The 16929-nt window shown below is 30.2% G+C and overlaps 1 protein-coding gene and 1 long non-coding RNA gene across 10 annotated transcripts in view; one reads left to right on the top strand and one right to left on the bottom strand.

Moving 5' to 3' along the window:
* Positions 1 to 359: 359 nt before the first annotated feature.
* Positions 360 to 807, bottom strand: LOC142231873 (uncharacterized). Its single transcript, XR_012720949.1, has 2 exons — positions 615 to 807; positions 360 to 557 (listed from the first exon to the last, which is right to left on the bottom strand). It is a non-coding gene; the product is annotated as an uncharacterized LOC142231873 (long non-coding RNA).
* Positions 808 to 1340: 533 nt separating this feature from the next.
* The window catches only part of shi (dynamin-1 shibire), a 50796-nt gene continuing 35207 nt past the window's right edge, over positions 1341 to 16929 (top strand). For 6 of the 9 annotated variants that reach the window (XM_075300339.1, XM_075300340.1, XM_075300342.1 and 3 more), the window contains exons 1-8: positions 1342 to 1494; positions 2024 to 2361; positions 12912 to 12985; positions 13060 to 13816; positions 13876 to 13992; positions 14057 to 14285; positions 14353 to 14510; positions 14591 to 14697. In XM_075300339.1, coding sequence (XP_075156454.1) covers positions 2216 to 2361; positions 12912 to 12985; positions 13060 to 13816; positions 13876 to 13992; positions 14057 to 14285; positions 14353 to 14510; positions 14591 to 14697 — 1588 coding nt within the window. In that variant the 5' untranslated portion in view covers positions 1342 to 1494; positions 2024 to 2215. Of the gene's footprint in view, positions 1495 to 1927; positions 2362 to 12911; positions 12986 to 13059; positions 13817 to 13875; positions 13993 to 14056; positions 14286 to 14352; positions 14511 to 14590; positions 14698 to 16929 lie in introns of those variants that run through there. The other 3 variants (XM_075300338.1, XM_075300336.1, XM_075300337.1) reach the window with 2 other exon arrangements.

The raw sequence follows: 16929 nt of genomic DNA, 5'->3' as shown, positions 1-16929 counted from the left end.
ATATAACATTTATATGACTATCACATTTAATGCATAAAAATATGCATTAATAAAAGCTTGATGTTGACTTACAAGTTGCAAGTTACATCCCTGCCAACATTTTTTGAATTTGGGGACTCTTTTGAGAATCCCCACTACGTCGAAAACAATCATATACGACATCAAAAACTCGTCGGAAAAGCGCCGTCACTATTGAGAAGTTGTACCACGCCAAGTTACTACAAAAATGTTTCGCATGAGTGCAATTATTAGGTGCCTTTATAGATCAATTTAGAACGACGCCAATAAGGGACCCTCCAAACAATCAGAAAAAGTGCATTTTAAGATAGTTGTAAAAGAATCACTGTGGTCGAGTAAAACACGTTTGTTTAGATATTTATTAATTTGATTAAACATTTACAAATTCTTAAAAATATAACATTTATACCACTATCACATTACATTTAACATAATTTTTGGCATTAATGATGATTTTGAGTTACAAGTAGCGAGTTACATGTTGCTGCGTCTATCAACCAGTGTTTTTATTCCATGGAGGCAGCGTGTCTGTAAAATATCTGAAAAACAATCACTTTATTCCATTTGGAAAATCACCAAATTGTTCACCAATATACCTTTCACAATTTTAAGCGTATAATCTATGTTTTCAGAACTTTATTTTCGTTTTTATTTAATTAAAATATAACAAGCTGGTTGCGCTTGGCGTTTCACAAAAAAAAATGGCTTTTTAACAGTAGGGATGGCAAATTACTTGCATGTACTTTTTGATGCACCTTTTCATGATGGTTGAAGTGACATTTACGAGTCTGTGGTAACGATGAGGTTGAAATGGAACTTTGAAATGCTGGCAGGGATGTTGTAGTGTCTATCAGCCAGTGCTTTTATTCCCAATATTACAAAATACTATCACAGTTGGCGATTGTTGCAGTGTCACTTACGAGTCTGTGGTAGCGATGAGGATAAAATGGAACTTTGAAATGCTAGTAGGGGTTTAATTTATTTATTTTTTTTTTAATTAACAGAATTTACAACCCAACCCTGGCTTCTGGAATTTTCTTATGGAAAAACAGGCATGCATAGTATTTCGCACAAATAACTAAGCATGCATTTGAGACTCGACTCACATTGATACATGATGGTATAATTTTTCACTGAAACAAACTTAGCAATAGCAATATAATTTTGAAATTTGTTCTGTTATTTTCAGAGCACAAGGTACAGCTTTTCACAGTGTGACGACACCCTAAAGTGAATTCTTCTTCTTCAATGATGTGTTTATACAAAAGAACAAGTAATCGATTTGTTTTCAGTAATCGGTCTCCGAACAATGTACCAATCGGTAGTTATTAAAATTGTCTTTGTCAAAGAAAAAGGAAGAGCGAAGACGTTAACAAATTGAGCGAGTAAAATTCTAAATTTCAAATATATTTTCGGTGTAAAAAAGAAATTGCAACTCAATAGAGATTAAATTTGTTGGCATTTGCGACGCAGTGTGTATGTATTTATTTAAAATGAAACACTACTGGCACTTACTATCGTCAGTACTGATTTGGGTAGTGATTTTAGTGTTATCTTCTCTCTCGTCAATGGGCTGTGAGTCACATAGCCAATGTTTTATTGTTTAAAATATGAAAGATTATTATAAGTGATTAATACGCTCAGATAATTAATAGTGTTCATCGCAAAATATATTGCTGACATGAAGCTGCAAAACTTTTGGGCCTTGAATAAAAATTAACGAAAAAAACCTCATGAAAATCGAAAAACCATTACCCGATTTTTTTTGAACCATTTTAATTGTTTTTGTATCTTCTCCTTATGTCAGTTTTGACAGTTTCAAATGTCATCGCCCAGAGTTTTAATCAACATTCAACATACGCATTCTCCTCTCTCTGTGCAAAAATTTTTAGTAGTCGTGTAAATGATTCGTAACCGATAGATACCAAAGATTCCTCAGTAAAAATTTGGGGAATTAAGTTTAAAAAAATATATATAATAAAAAATCTATTTATTAATTCCATAGCGTATTAAAAAATTTCCTCTAAAGTGTTCAAGAACAAAAGTAAAAACAACTAAACAAAGAACAACGAACTAGAAGTACAAGGCAAAAATTTCTGACACCTTTTAGGTGTTGGAAATTTTCTCGACTCGTTTATTAAGCAGGGAGTAGTTTGGATATTTGCTACACAGCAACTACTTCTACATCATCATCATCATGGATACCCTAATTCCTATTGTTAACAAGCTCCAGGATGCCTTTACGCAACTTGGAGTTCATATGCAGTTGGATCTGCCACAGATCGCTGTAGTTGGAGGTCAATCGGCCGGTAAAAGTTCAGTATTGGAAAATTTTGTTGGCAAGTAAGTATATGAGATTTTCCTGAAGATTTTCTAATTTTGATATCATTATAGCATTTTTGGTTAATAATCAATGGGCCATCGTAGCCTTCGTAGCCATGTATAAGTAGTTCTACCAAAGACTCCGCCCCCTTTTTCTCCTTGCAATACATCGTTGATTTCTTTTCGTTTGTAAGCCAATGCCAAAAACGATGATAGTCGTACTTTGGTGAAAAATCAATGGCATATTCCTTCTGGGTCGGCTGCCTCTCAATATTCCACTTGTGACATTTTCTTTTGTATTTTCTCCTCTCTGGATACGTAATTCCTCGTGACTATTATTGGTATGGTGGTTGTGTGGTGGTGGTGGGTGGTTGGCCGTTTTATACCACTTGTCCTTAAAGTAGTATAACCTTTACTCGTACGTATTTTTATGGGTTACTCCATTGTGGGGATAAAACACTAAGTTATGCATTTGTAATTTTTTTATTTCCGGTTTAAAATTATTTAACTATAGGCATGGTATTACTGAACACAATGGCTTCGATATCAATGGTAATGAACGTCCTTTTACGCACTATTTCGAGCAGTACTCAAAGAGTAATGACTTAAAAATGGAAACAAATCGACATATGTGACAGGATAATGTATAACATACAATATACATAACACGAAAACTCCATTTGTATTCCGTGTCGCACGCTGTCTGAACTGTTTCTTGAAAAGCTAGAGTTCACTTTGCCGAACTTCAATCAAGACGACCATCGTGGTCGTCTTTTTTTTTCAATACGGAAATGCTGTCCTAATTATAATTAACTATGGATGTTTCGTCCCTATTCTCCATTAGAAGCACTGCTGTATATTTAAAACTTTTCTCAATTTCAAGGAAGCTTTGTATGTACTCAATGTTTTGGTCTTGTTGTAATGTAATGCTAATAGGAAATAATGCTCTCACATAATTAAATGTTTCTAATTGTTATATTTGCCTAATCCAAAAATTTATATTTTTTCAGTGCCATTCGTCATCCAAGACTGGCACGTAAAAGATATGCAAAACGAATGAGGAATTATTTTTGAGTAGGAGAAAAGTACCAAAGAGTCGTCCTCAGCCAAAAATGATGGAAAGAAATATATTCTTCGAATTCTATCCATGATAGCAATGATAACTTTCATATTCAGTATCCCCAATAAAAATACAGTTGAATTCTTTTTCTTTTTTCAAAACGCTTAATTTTAAGCAATTGACGCAAAAAAAAAATACTTCTAACCAGTTTTAGTAAAAGTGTGTTTGTCCTTTATCTAAATGTTAATGTAGCCCTCGTCATTACTTATCTCCCCTTTTACATTAGTTTATGCTAATACGGGTTTTAAAATTATTTATTCCATTTTTAATATCCCATTAGATTTATAAAATATTTAAGATAACTTTTTACTTTCTCCACATTCCAGTTACATAATATATATTTTCCTTCCTTGCCTACTAGTTTCATGGAACCACCCATAGTTCATGTATGTTTATGCGCTGTTATCTCACTATTTGTTCTCTTTGCTCTTGCTATATATGTAATATTTTTCTTGTACTCTTGGTGGTTATCATAAAAACAAATTAAAGGGCCAAACTATGAACAATATATACATCCATGAATATGAATATAATTCAACAATAAAAATTTCTTAGGCAATTGATCAAAATATGTTGATTATTCTTTATTTCTGTAGTTCTATGATATATACAATTTAACAGTTTCATTCATGATTATTTTTAGAGGCAATTTGTTCCGTTTTCTATAGAGAACATGGATGGGGATACTCTCGCTCTCTGAATGTCATTTATTATACACAAATATTTATGTCTCAAAATGGTTTCTCTTCTGTGATACACTGTTATAAGCATTTGTGTTCTTCTTTTATTGAGAGTGTTAGATGTAGTTTCTTGTCGATTTCAAATCTGTGATAGCATATATGTGTGTGTGTATATTTTTGTTATACTAACACTCTTGTAAAAAGGGGGTGTAATTGTTTTTGTCCCTATTGCACTGCACTTGTTATGTTCTTGTCTCTGACTATTATATGCGATGTATGTCCAAAGTTTTTTTCCACACATATTCGAATTATACTGCTAATTCACTATGGTTGTTGATTTGTCCAATGTAAAATAACTATATCTATGCTACCCCTGGGCCTTTCTTCTCTCCTCTATAATAGCAATATCGATTGTATGTTACGATTTTTTCCATTTACTACCCCTCTTACTACAAAAAAAACACAAAGTTAACTTCACAAAATTCACATGTAGATATTTTTTGTTGACTGTTTTATAAATAGATGAAGGATTTTGGGGATTAGATTTTTTTGCGGAGATAATATGGCTATTTTTAAAGTTTGAATCTAAAGGGCTCAATTAAAAGTTTTTTTTGTGATAAAGTTTTATGTAAATGGCATGAACTCTTGGCATTTTCTTTTGCCTTAGGTTTTTATGTCAATGTCCTATATATTTTTTCTATGATTTGTGGTTGTTCTTTGGTCCAAGTTATTTATATAAGATTTAAGAAATTCCAATAGACTTGTTAATAAGAAGAAAGTTTAAAATAGTCTAAAACGATGACAAATTTCTATAATTGCATTCATTGTATAACCACACGATTACATAAAGGTCCCTGTTATATGATGTATAGAAATAACTGCTACATAGCGATAGAAGAGGGGGTTATATGTATAGAAATATATTTTATGGTGGTTATAGCAAAAAATTAAAATTACTATTTTAAGTGTAACTAATGACTCAAAAGACCTTTTGCAAAAAATTGAAAGTAAAAATGTTAAAGGTTCCATGGTGTCATAGACACATATATCCCGTTACTTCAATAAAGATTTTCCAGCAATGTTTTTTCTCCAGCCTCATGCTTCTAGAAATGGTGTTAAAAATAGTGCGACTCGTCATTCGGTCTTGTCTATAAGAATGAAGTTCATAATTAATTAAGGGCCTGTTCGAAAGCGAAACTTTTTACTAGCATTGGTAAAAATTTGAAGTAAATCGAGTTGAGTATAATTTCACTAGCCCAGGGGGGCTAATAAGAATTTTGACATTTGTGGAAAATTCTTGACATTTACAACGTCACATGGCTTGACATATTTCGATTATCTCAAAACAAATAAAAAGTAGTTTTAATGGTTAAAGAAATGAGTACAGCGAAGTAGTAAAAAGTATCGGTTTCGAACAGGCCCTTAGTGTAGAATATATGGCAGCTCTATCCATACTTGCAATTTGATTTCGGCAGAATTTGTAATTATAGTTCCAAGCCTCAAACAAAGCTAAAGTCGAATATATTACACTCTATGCCACCACATCAAACCTTGGTTTTATTCAAAATAAGTTTTAGATTTGATACACCGATTATAGAGACTCTCATTTTTTTAATGCTAACGTAGTGCGATTTATCCTTATATTTAGTATAGCGAAATCCTTTTTAGTCGATGAAAATATCTTCCCATTGGGATTTCTTTTGTGATTTTAGAATCAACAAATTAGTTGAAGAGAGCCAGAGTTGGTAAAGCGGTTTGTTTTTATTTAAATGAGGACGTTTTTCGACAATGTAATTTTTAAATGGGTCAACAACGCTTTGTATTAGTCATTATTGGTGGTACTTTCTTTTTGAGATGCTCAATGAAGTATATCTTACTGAAATATTCGTTAATGATATGAAGTTCAGTTCATATATTTAGAGTGCCTGTTAGTTCATGAAATATCAATTTGAAGAAGTTCAATCATATCTAATCTATTAATCAGACATTAGATTTGTGGGAAATTTGATATTTTATTGCCATTTTAATCGATATATACAATTAAAAAATAAACCGAATAAATGATAATATAATATCAGTTTAATAGAATTTTCAGATCCCTATTTGGCCTTATATCTCCCTTTAGAGACACATTCTCGACACTTCCCAATAAAGGATTTAGGTAGATAAAAGGAAAAATGAAATGTTAGAATCTAGATCATAATTGATTATCTCTCATAATCTTAAGGGTTTAATATTGGATTATTTATAGTGATTTTCCGTGTTCTGATCTACACAGAAAAAAATCACGAATTTTTTTTCCAATTAAAGGCTTAATTAAGTTTTCAAAAATATTCAATTAAAAATTTAATTGATTGAACAAATTTATTAATTGAAAAAGAAAAAATAATAATATCAATTTTTTGATTGGATAAATTATTTTTTTAATTGACTTTCTATTAAGTTTTCAATTGATACTATCATTTCTGTGATTGAAGACATTTCAATTAAAAATTAAATGGATGAATTAATTTCGCGATTAAAGACAAAAATATTTTTTTGTGTAGCTATTTGTGGTGGTGTATACTCTTGAATATTTTTTTGGGAATTTTTTTTTAAATTATGAATAAAATATTAAAAAATATATATCTAGAAAGTTTTAGGATAGGTTAAGTCAGGTTAGGTTGAAAAAAAAGATCCAGCTTTCCTTGACTCATATCGGGGACACATAAGCCAGTATTCTCCAGTATTTCTGGCATTCGCATTGGTCCACATCACTTTATGCATCTCCCGTGCCCATTTATCCAACTCGGCCCACGTTGTCACTATAAGCTTTGAGTTCTCTAAGTTCACTTCCCTAAGTTTCCTAACTCTTATCGCCATTTCATTTACCTTTACGTTTCCACTTATTCCGTCATGTCACGGCACCCATTTGAAAGAAAATTATATAGAATGATATTCTCTTGGACTTATGTATTTTTTTGTGATACAGAGTATCGTCTCGCTCTACTAATTAGTGTCACACTACATACTGATCAAAAATCATGAACAATATTCATGCCTACATATTGTTGAGAAAAATGCAATGCAATATGTTTAAAATATATGTTTGTTGTTATATAAATATTTCTAAAAGAAGAGGAGGAAATGCAAACTAATTTTCCAAAGTAAACAACCACCTGCGTACATATACAAATGGCAAAACAAAAAATAGATTACAAAAAGTGTATACGCAATACAATTCAACATAAATGGATACTGGCAGGCCAGCTCTCATTGACTTTATTAAACAAGTGATTTTTTTAGCGCAAAAACATAAAAAATCAACATTTTTTCAACAGAAACATTTTACAAATTATTTACTTAAGAGCCATCCATAAAAGGCATTAAGAGTCAACGTCATTCACTTGATATGGTATAGTGTGGTACGCTTGAATTAAAATGATGTTAATGACCTACATACATTGTAACAATTTTCAATAAATTTTTATTTGATAAAATAACAATTTTCTATTGTTTATTAATTTCTTACATCTTGCCAATATTAATAGGAAAAGTCGTTATTTTAGTGTTATCAAATGATCGATGTTAAAAAATATGATAACTTTTTTATAGAATTATTTTTTTTTTTAGACTAAATCTCAAAAATATTGCATTTCCATATAATTGAAGTGGTCCAAGTATTGTTTGACCTTCCAAATTAATATGCTGTTTGGGTCTAGGTTTATTTTAAGAGATGAGGCAGATTTAATTTAATATGATCACGCTGTGTAATTGTAGTATGAATTTATCATTGGTTTGCGTTTTTGTTTTTGCTTTAACCGAAAGATTGCTAATATCGATAAACCACAATTGTAAGATGATTCATTAGATTTTTTTCCATAAAACAAATCTCCAAAGAGTACACAAATATCTGTACATATAGATATATACAAATATAAATTGAAACTTTATATGACTTTATTAAGGAATAAATACTTATGTGTACTTCCATACAAAGATATATATATTTTTTTTATTTTAGAATGGTCCCTTTATAGAAAGATACATATATATACGTACATATATACAGACATAGCTATCAATATTATTTAATGTTTATTCTAAACGAAATTTCGAAAAGTTTGCTAAGAACAACTGGATCATTGTGTTTTTTTTTTTTCTTTGCAAAAACTTACGTTAAACATATAGCAGCACACAAGCTCCTCTTTAATTAATTGATTAATAATAAGTGTCATTTCACGATTTAAAAGGTGGAGAAAAGTGTGTATACTTTTTCATGTGTTTTTCAGGGAGCAGACTAATATTTTTGTTATGGTTTATATTTATACCCTTCACCACTACTGTGGTACAGGGTATAATAAGTTTGTGCATTTGTATGTAACGCCAAGAAGGAGTAATCATAGACCAACCTTTTAGTATACGGATCGGCTTAGAATAAAATTCTGTCTGTCCGTCTGTCTGTCTGTCTGTCTGTTGATGTATTTTTGTGTGCAAAGTACAGCTCGCAGTTTTAGTCCGATTGTGCTAAAATTTGGTATAGGGTCCTGTTTCGGCTCAAAGACTATCCCTATTGATTTTGGAAAAAATCGGTTCAGATTTAGATATAGCTGCCATATATATTTTTCACCGATCTGGTCATAATTGGCGTGTATATCAACCGATCTTCCTCAAATTCCGTACATCCGAATATTTTATGAGTCTCGAAAAACTTGCAAAATATCAGCAAAATCGGTTCAGATTGAGATATAGCTCCCATATATAGCTTTCGCCCGATTTACACTCATTTGCCCACAGAGGCCAATTTTTTGCTCCGATTTAGTTGAAATTTTGCATAGGGAGTAGAAGTAGCATTGTAACTATGCGTGCCAAATTTGCTTGAAATCGGTTCAGATTTGGATATATCTCCCATATAAAGCTTTAGCCCGATTTACACTCATATGACCACAGAGGCCAATTTTTAACTCCGATTTAGTTGAAATTTTGCACAGGGAGTAGAATTAGCATTGTAGCTATGCGTGCCAAATTTGGTTGAAATCGGTTCAGATTTAGATATAGCTCCCATATATATGTTTTTCTGAGTTCGACAGAAAATACCAACATTTTCCTTGTAAAATCGCCACTGCTTAGTCGAAAAGTTGTAAAAATGACTCTAATTTTCCTAAACTTCTAATACATATATATCGAGCGATAAATCATAAATAAACTTTTTCGAAGTTTCCTTAAAATTGCTTCAGATTTAAACGTTTCCCATATTTTTTTACTAACATTGTGTTCCACCCTAGTGCTTTAGCCGACTTAAATTTTGAGTCTATAGATTTTGTAGAAGTCTATCAAATTCTTCCAGATCGAGTGATATTTAAATGTATGTATTTGGGACAAACCTTTATATATAGCCCCGAACACATTTGACGGATGTGATATGGTATCGAAAATTTAGATCTACAAAGTGGTGCAGGGTATAATATAGTCGGCCCCGCCCGACTTTAGACTTTCCTTACTGGTTTATTAGTGAAATACTTTGTGCCTTTTATCTTATCTTCAACCAATAAATAAAATGGTTGAATGAATTCTTTATGCAAGTAGAGTATCAAATTTAGAAATAATTACAATATCTACATTCTTACAAAATAACAAAAAAATTAAATGTTGTGTATTAGCTATACATGAATTATGTGACGTTTATTAAATATTTCACGCAATTTTTTTCTTAAAAGGGAATAATTACTTGCCAATTAACAAAGTTGGTAGAATTATACCAGAAATGGTAAATTTTTTATTGTTTGGTTGATTTTGCAGAGGTACTTAATAAATTTTCTATAGAAATAAACTTCTGACAAAATTTTGTGTATGGAAAAAATGTTGAGAAAAATTTGTACATAGAAATAAAATTTTGACAAATTTTTCTTTATAGAAATAAAATTTTGACAAAATGTTCTATATAGGAATAAAATTTTCTATAGAAATAAAAATTTGACAAAATTTTCTATGGAAATACAATTTTGACAAAATGTTCTATATAGAAATAAAGTTTTGTAAAAATTTTCTATTGAAACAACATTTTGATAAAATTTTCTATAGAAATAATGCAAAATTTTCAATAGAAACAAACTTGTGACAAAATTTTCTACAGAAATAAAATTTTGAAAAAAATTTCTATAGAAATAAAATTTTGAAAAAATTATCTATAGAAATAAAATTTTGAAAAAATTATCTATAGAAATAAAATTTTGAAAAAATTTCCATAGAAATAGAATTTTGACAAAATTTCCTATAGAAATAAAAATTTGTTAAAAAATATTAAACAGATTTCATGAAAATATCCCCAAATTTATGGAATTTCCCAAATTGTCAAAGTTTTATTTCTATAGAATTTTTTTGCAAAAAATTATTTCTATAGCAATTTTTTTCATAATTTTTTTTCTATAGAAAATTTTTATCAAAATTGTATAATTCTATAGAAAATTTTGTCAAAATGTTATTTCTATCGAAAATTTTGTCAAAATTTTATATTTCTATAGAAAATTTTACATTTCTACAGAAAACTTTGTTAAAATTTTATATTTCTATAGAAAACGTTTTAATTTTTTTTTATGTTTTTATAGTAATTTTTTCAAAATTTTATATTTCTATAGAAAATTTTCTCAAAATTTTTAATTTCTTTAGAAAGTTTTGTAAAATTTATATTCGTATAGAAAATTTTGTCAAAATTCGATTTCTATAGAAAATTTTGTCAAAAAGTTATTTCTATCGAAAATTTTGACAAAATTTTATTGCTATAGAAAATTTTGTCTCTATAGAAAATTTTGAAAAATTTTTATTTCTACAGAAAATTTTGAAAAATTTTTATTTCTATAGAAAATTTTAACAAAATTTTATTTCTATAGAAAATTTTGACAAAATTTTATTTCTATAGAAAACTTTGACAAAATTTTATTTCTTTTTTTTTCATTCGGTTTGTTTTGTTATTGTTGGTTTCTTTCTTTAATCATTGTTGTTGTTTTTGATTTCAGCTTAAAACCACGCATTGACTAAACTACAAGTGTAGCTTAACCAACAGAGGAAAAGAATGTTTGTCAAATTTATTTGGGCAAAGCCCTGTAGATAGACACACGTTTCGGAATCACCACATTCCTCATCAGCATCCTCTACTTGCAGCAAAACTATCAACCAATTATCAGAATAAATTCAGGCAGTTCAATAAACCCAAGATGAACTACACTTGGACCTTCCGAAAAAGGTTTATGATAGCCGGCTTATGCCGAAATGAATTCATACAAACATTTCTCTTTTCCTTTGCTACCATCAAATCATCGATTTGAGTGTAGTTGGCTGGGTTTATTTTGAACGTGCTTCCTCTTTTTTCATTCGTTTTGTTTTGTCATTGTTGGTTTCTTTCTTGAATCATTGTTGTTGTTTTTGATTTCAGCTTAAAACCATGCATTGACTAAACTGCAAGTGCAGTCCATCCAACCATCTTGCAGTCTATAGGGCTTTGCCCAAATAAATTTGACAAACATTCTTTTCCTCTGTTGGTTAAGCTACTCTTGTAGTTTAGTCAATGTATGGTTTTAAGCTGAAATAAAGAAACGACAACAATGCTTAAAGAACAAAACCAACAATAACAAAACAAAACAAATGGAAAAAGAAGAGGAGGCACGCTCAAAATAAACCCAGCCATGTGAATTCAAATCGATGATTTGACAGTGGCATAGGAAAAGAGATATGTTTGTTTCGAATTTATTTGGCATAAGCCGGCTATCAATGTAAAACCTTTTTTCGGAGGGTTCAAGTGTGGTTTTTGTTGGGTTTAATAAACTGCCTGAATTTATTCTGATAATTGGTTGATAGTTTTGCTGCAAGTAGAGGATGCTGATGAGGAATGTGGTAATTCCGAAACGTGCGTCCATCCAACCATCTTGCAGTCTATAGGGCTTTGCCCAAATAAATTTGACAAACATTCTTTTCCTCTGTTGGTTAAGCTACTCTTGTAGTTTAGTCAATGTATGGTTTTAAGCTGAAATAAAGAAACGACAAAATTTTATTTCTATAGAAAAATTTTACAAAATTTTATTTCTATAGAAAAATTTGACAAAATTTTATTTCTATAGAAAATTTTGAAAAAATTTTATTTCATCAAACTTTGACAAAATTTTATTTCTATAGAAAATTTTGTCAAAATTTTACTTCTATAGAAAATTTTGTCAAATTTTATTTCTATAGAAAATTTGTATCAAAATTGTATAATTCTATACAAAATTTTGTAAAAAATTGTATATTTCTATAGAAAATTTTGTTAAAAAATTGTGTATATTCTATAGAAAATTTTTGAAAAGTTTATCAAAATTTTATTTCTATAGAAAATTTGTGAAGTTTCTCATAGTTGGAGAGGAATATTTTGTAAAATCTACCAAACCATCAAGATTTCCATCAATCTAGCAAAGAGTAAAAGAGATAATCCGGCAGAATTCTATTTTCCATCGTTTACACCACAATATCTTGAGGAAAGGACCACCAAGACCTCTCTTTCTTTGCGATTTCGTCTTTTTTATGTTGTTAATGATTGTCTGTTCTTGGACGGGTGGGGGTGTACTCCTACACACTCAGTATCACCCATATTGGCCATCCACGTCACTGTTATACATTGTTTTCAAAATATCCTGGAGCCTCCTCGTTTAGTTTTATCTTCGGCTCGACGATATTGATTATTACTCAAAAATGCTAAACCCGCATACTTTTTCTTTATAATTTATATTTATAATTAAAATATTCCTATATTTTAATTTCAACAGAGATTTCTTGCCTCGAGGTTCTGGTATTGTTACCAGACGTCCCTTGATTTTACAGCTGATCAATGGAATTACGGGTAAAGTATTTATTTTAATTTCATTTTATACTCTAACAACTAAATATTTCCCCATTTCTTTTTGATGCAATTAGAATATGGCGAATTTTTACATTGCAAGGGAAAGAAATTCACAAGTTTCGATGAAATTCGCAAAGAAATCGAAGATGAAACCGACCGTGTTACTGGTAGTAATAAGGGTATTTCAAATATTCCAATTAATCTTCGTGTGCATTCTCCTCATGTCCTCAATTTGACATTGATCGATTTGCCTGGTTTGACCAAAGTTGCCATTGGTGATCAACCCGTTGATATTGAGCAACAGATACGTAATATGATTCTTCAGTTTATAAGGAAAGAGACTTGTTTGATATTGGCTGTCACTCCAGCCAATACGGATTTGGCTAATTCGGATGCTTTGAAATTGGCCAAAGAGGTTGATCCTCAGGGTATTCGTACTATTGGTGTCATAACAAAACTCGATTTGATGGACGAGGGTACAGATGCTCGTGATATTCTGGAGAATAAACTGTTGCCACTGCGTCGTGGTTATATTGGTGTGGTCAATCGTTCTCAGAAAGATATTGATGGTCGCAAAGACATACACCAGGCTTTGGCCGCTGAACGAAAATTCTTCTTAAGTCATCCATCTTATCGTCATATTGCCGATCGTTTGGGAACACCATATTTACAGCGTGTATTAAATCAACAATTGACGAATCACATTCGAGACACATTACCCGGGCTCAGGGATAAACTGCAGAAACAAATGTTGGCATTGGAAAAGGATGTGCAGGAGTTTAAACATTTCCAACCTGGAGATACAAGTATTAAAACAAAAGCTATGTTACAGTAAGTCTAAGTCTGAAATTATAGAGCGCATTAATATAAAATGGTTGTGCTATCAATAGGATGATCCAGCAATTGCAATCGGATTTTGAACGTACTATTGAAGGCTCTGGCTCAGCTTTGGTAAATACCAATGAATTATCAGGAGGTGCTAAAATAAATCGCATATTCCATGAACGGTAAAACTAACTTAAAATGCCTATATGATTAATGTATAATGTAAATTCGTTTTTTTGCCTTTAGTTTACGTTTTGAAATTGTCAAAATGGCTTGTGACGAAAAAGAGTTACGCCGAGAAATTTCATTTGCTATTCGCAATATCCATGGTATTCGTGTAGGTCTGTTCACACCCGATATGGCTTTTGAGGCCATTGTGAAACGTCAAATTGCACAATTGAAAGAACCCGTCATCAAGTGTGTCGATCTAGTCGTACAGGAATTGTCTGCTGTTGTGCGTTTATGCACGGATAAAGTAAGCATTGCCTTTTGACCCTGACAAAGATTTTTTTGAATACAATAATAAAAAAATTATATTTCAGATGTCACGTTATCCTCGTTTACGAGAAGAAACCGAACGTATTATAACCACACACATACGAGAACGAGAACAACTTTGCAAAGAGCAGATTTTGTTATTGATTGACTTTGAATTGGCTTACATGAATACCAATCACGAAGATTTCATTGGTTTTGCCAAGTAGGTTACACTCAGCCACAAAATCATAAAACTCATTTTCGATTAATGAATTTTCTCTTGTTTTTTTGTTCTCGAAAAAGTGCTCAAAACAAATCCGAAAATGCAAATAAAACTGGTACACGTCAACTTGGTAACCAAGTGATTCGCAAGGGTCATATGGTTATACAAAATTTGGGAATCATGAAAGGTTTGTATCAATGATTTGTATTATTTTTCCTGTTATTATAAAAAAAAATAAAACTTACAGTTACTGTTAGGGCTTAGCGATGATACCATAGTTAATTTTTGTTATTACTTTCAAAATAGTGTTCATGAGATCCTTAACTTTTTGCATGTAAAATTTTTGTTGAATTAACTAAAACTGTGTTTAGTGTTTCTTTTTTTCAATCATTTTTATGTATGATTATCAATTCCCTTCATTTCGTCCTGTATGGTTTCACGAAATTTTTCGTTTTTTATTCATTTTTTGTAGCTTTGATGTATTATTTACCTCGCGCTCTTGGTTCGTATTAAAAAAATACGCTCTTTTCAATATTGTTTTTACGATTTTTTGTTAGTTGACATTTTTATGTTTTTTTTTTCTTTCTTACTCGTCCGAATAAAAATTAAGGGATATAAGTCAACTAGATATGAAATTAAAAAAAAAAAAATATGATCATATCTAAATATTATGGATCAGACCTCAATATTCATCTGGATCTAATGTTTGAGATGTATTTAAATTATGTCTGGATTTATTTATAGTTAAATGTGATTTTAATTAGATATAATTTCTGCAAAATTATTTAATGTGAAACCTCTCAGAAGTGATTACCCATTGTCGCTTAAATTGTGTCCGTATTTAGCTGGTGTCCACTTATGGGTGGTAAATTTTAATGTAGTAATGTATCGAAGCACCTCACATAAATTGTCCACTTCTGGGAGGTGTCCCGTTTTCAGAGTGTCCAAATTTGAGAGGTTTCACTGTATATATGTTAACATCCAAAAATTTGCCAATTTATGATCTAATCACATATAATTAAATCCCCCAATTTTTAGACGGGCAAGTATTTCATTGCATTTCTACACTATTTCGTTTGTTTTCTTAATTTTGTTCTTGTGTCATTTTAATTTTTCGATTGCTCCACAAGCATGTTGCTATCATGTATGCATGTGGCTTTTATGTTTTATATCCATAAATTTTTTTAATTTTTTTGTTGCAATATTTATGGAGAAAACATTGCTGTATATTTGTTTTATATTCATTGAAATCAAAAAAAAGTTGTTAGATAAATGGGAAATATTTTTATGCTATTTTCATAACAAAACATGTAGAATATCTTTTATCTATGTCATCAAACTTGTTCGATAAAGGTTTTTTGTTGCTTTACAGCAAACAAAATACAAACTTAAACATATTTACTACTTTTTTAGCCATTGGATCAGTTGTTTGTTAATCGCTTTTCCATGCAAAACAGATTTGTAAAAACTGCTATTGATATATCGCATAATCTATACACATTCAACAATATGCCTTATTTTTCTGTATTATACATGTACAATATCTACTTTGCAAGAAAGTATATTTTATTTTACATCTTTTTAATTGATAATTATGCGATTTCTATTGGGAGGAGGTAAACATTTTAATTATTGAATTTCCTCAGCATTTTTTCGTGTAGGCTAATTGCAAATATCATTATAGAAAAATTATAAAAACTCAAATTCATAAAAAAAGCATAAACATAAGAATTTCATAACTAAAGAAAGACATGTTAAAAAGCTGCTGAAAATATGCCAAATTGGATGATACTAATTGAATTTTTGTGACCTTGAGGTAGGGCAGAAGTAAACTTTATTTATTATTTAATCCACATTAGTTCTTTTAGCTTATATATTTCGGACTGAACAAAAAACAAAAAAAAGGAACAGAAAGAATACCCTTTCTGAAATATGTTGACCCCAATTCATATTAAGATTCTCGTCAGCTAGGAAATGTATACAGATATCTCTCATCTTTCTGCAAATCTTAGTAGGCTTAGCAAGCATGGTTGTCACAGTTGGTAGAATTCTACCAAAAATAGTAGAATTCAATCAACTGACATAATTTTCTATAGAAATAAAATTTTGACAAAATTTTCTATAAAAATAAAATTTTGACAAAATTTCCTATAGAAATAAAATTTTGACAAAATTTTCTATAGAAATAAAATTTTGACAAAATTTTCTTTAGAAATAAAATTTTGACAAAATTTTCTATAAAAATAAAATTTTGACAAAATTTCCTATAGAAATAAAATTTTGCCAAAATTTTCTTTAGAAATAAAATTTTGACAACATTTTGCTATAGCAATACAATTTTGACAAAATTTTCTATAGCAATAAAATTTTGACAAAATTTTCTATAGCAATAAAATTTTGACAAAATTTTCTATAGAAA

This window comes from Haematobia irritans, chromosome 3 (assembly GCF_050003625.1).
Source record: "Haematobia irritans isolate KBUSLIRL chromosome 3, ASM5000362v1, whole genome shotgun sequence".
NCBI lineage: Eukaryota > Metazoa > Arthropoda > Insecta > Diptera > Muscidae > Haematobia > Haematobia irritans.
This window is presented reverse-complemented; position numbering and strand designations above follow the sequence as displayed.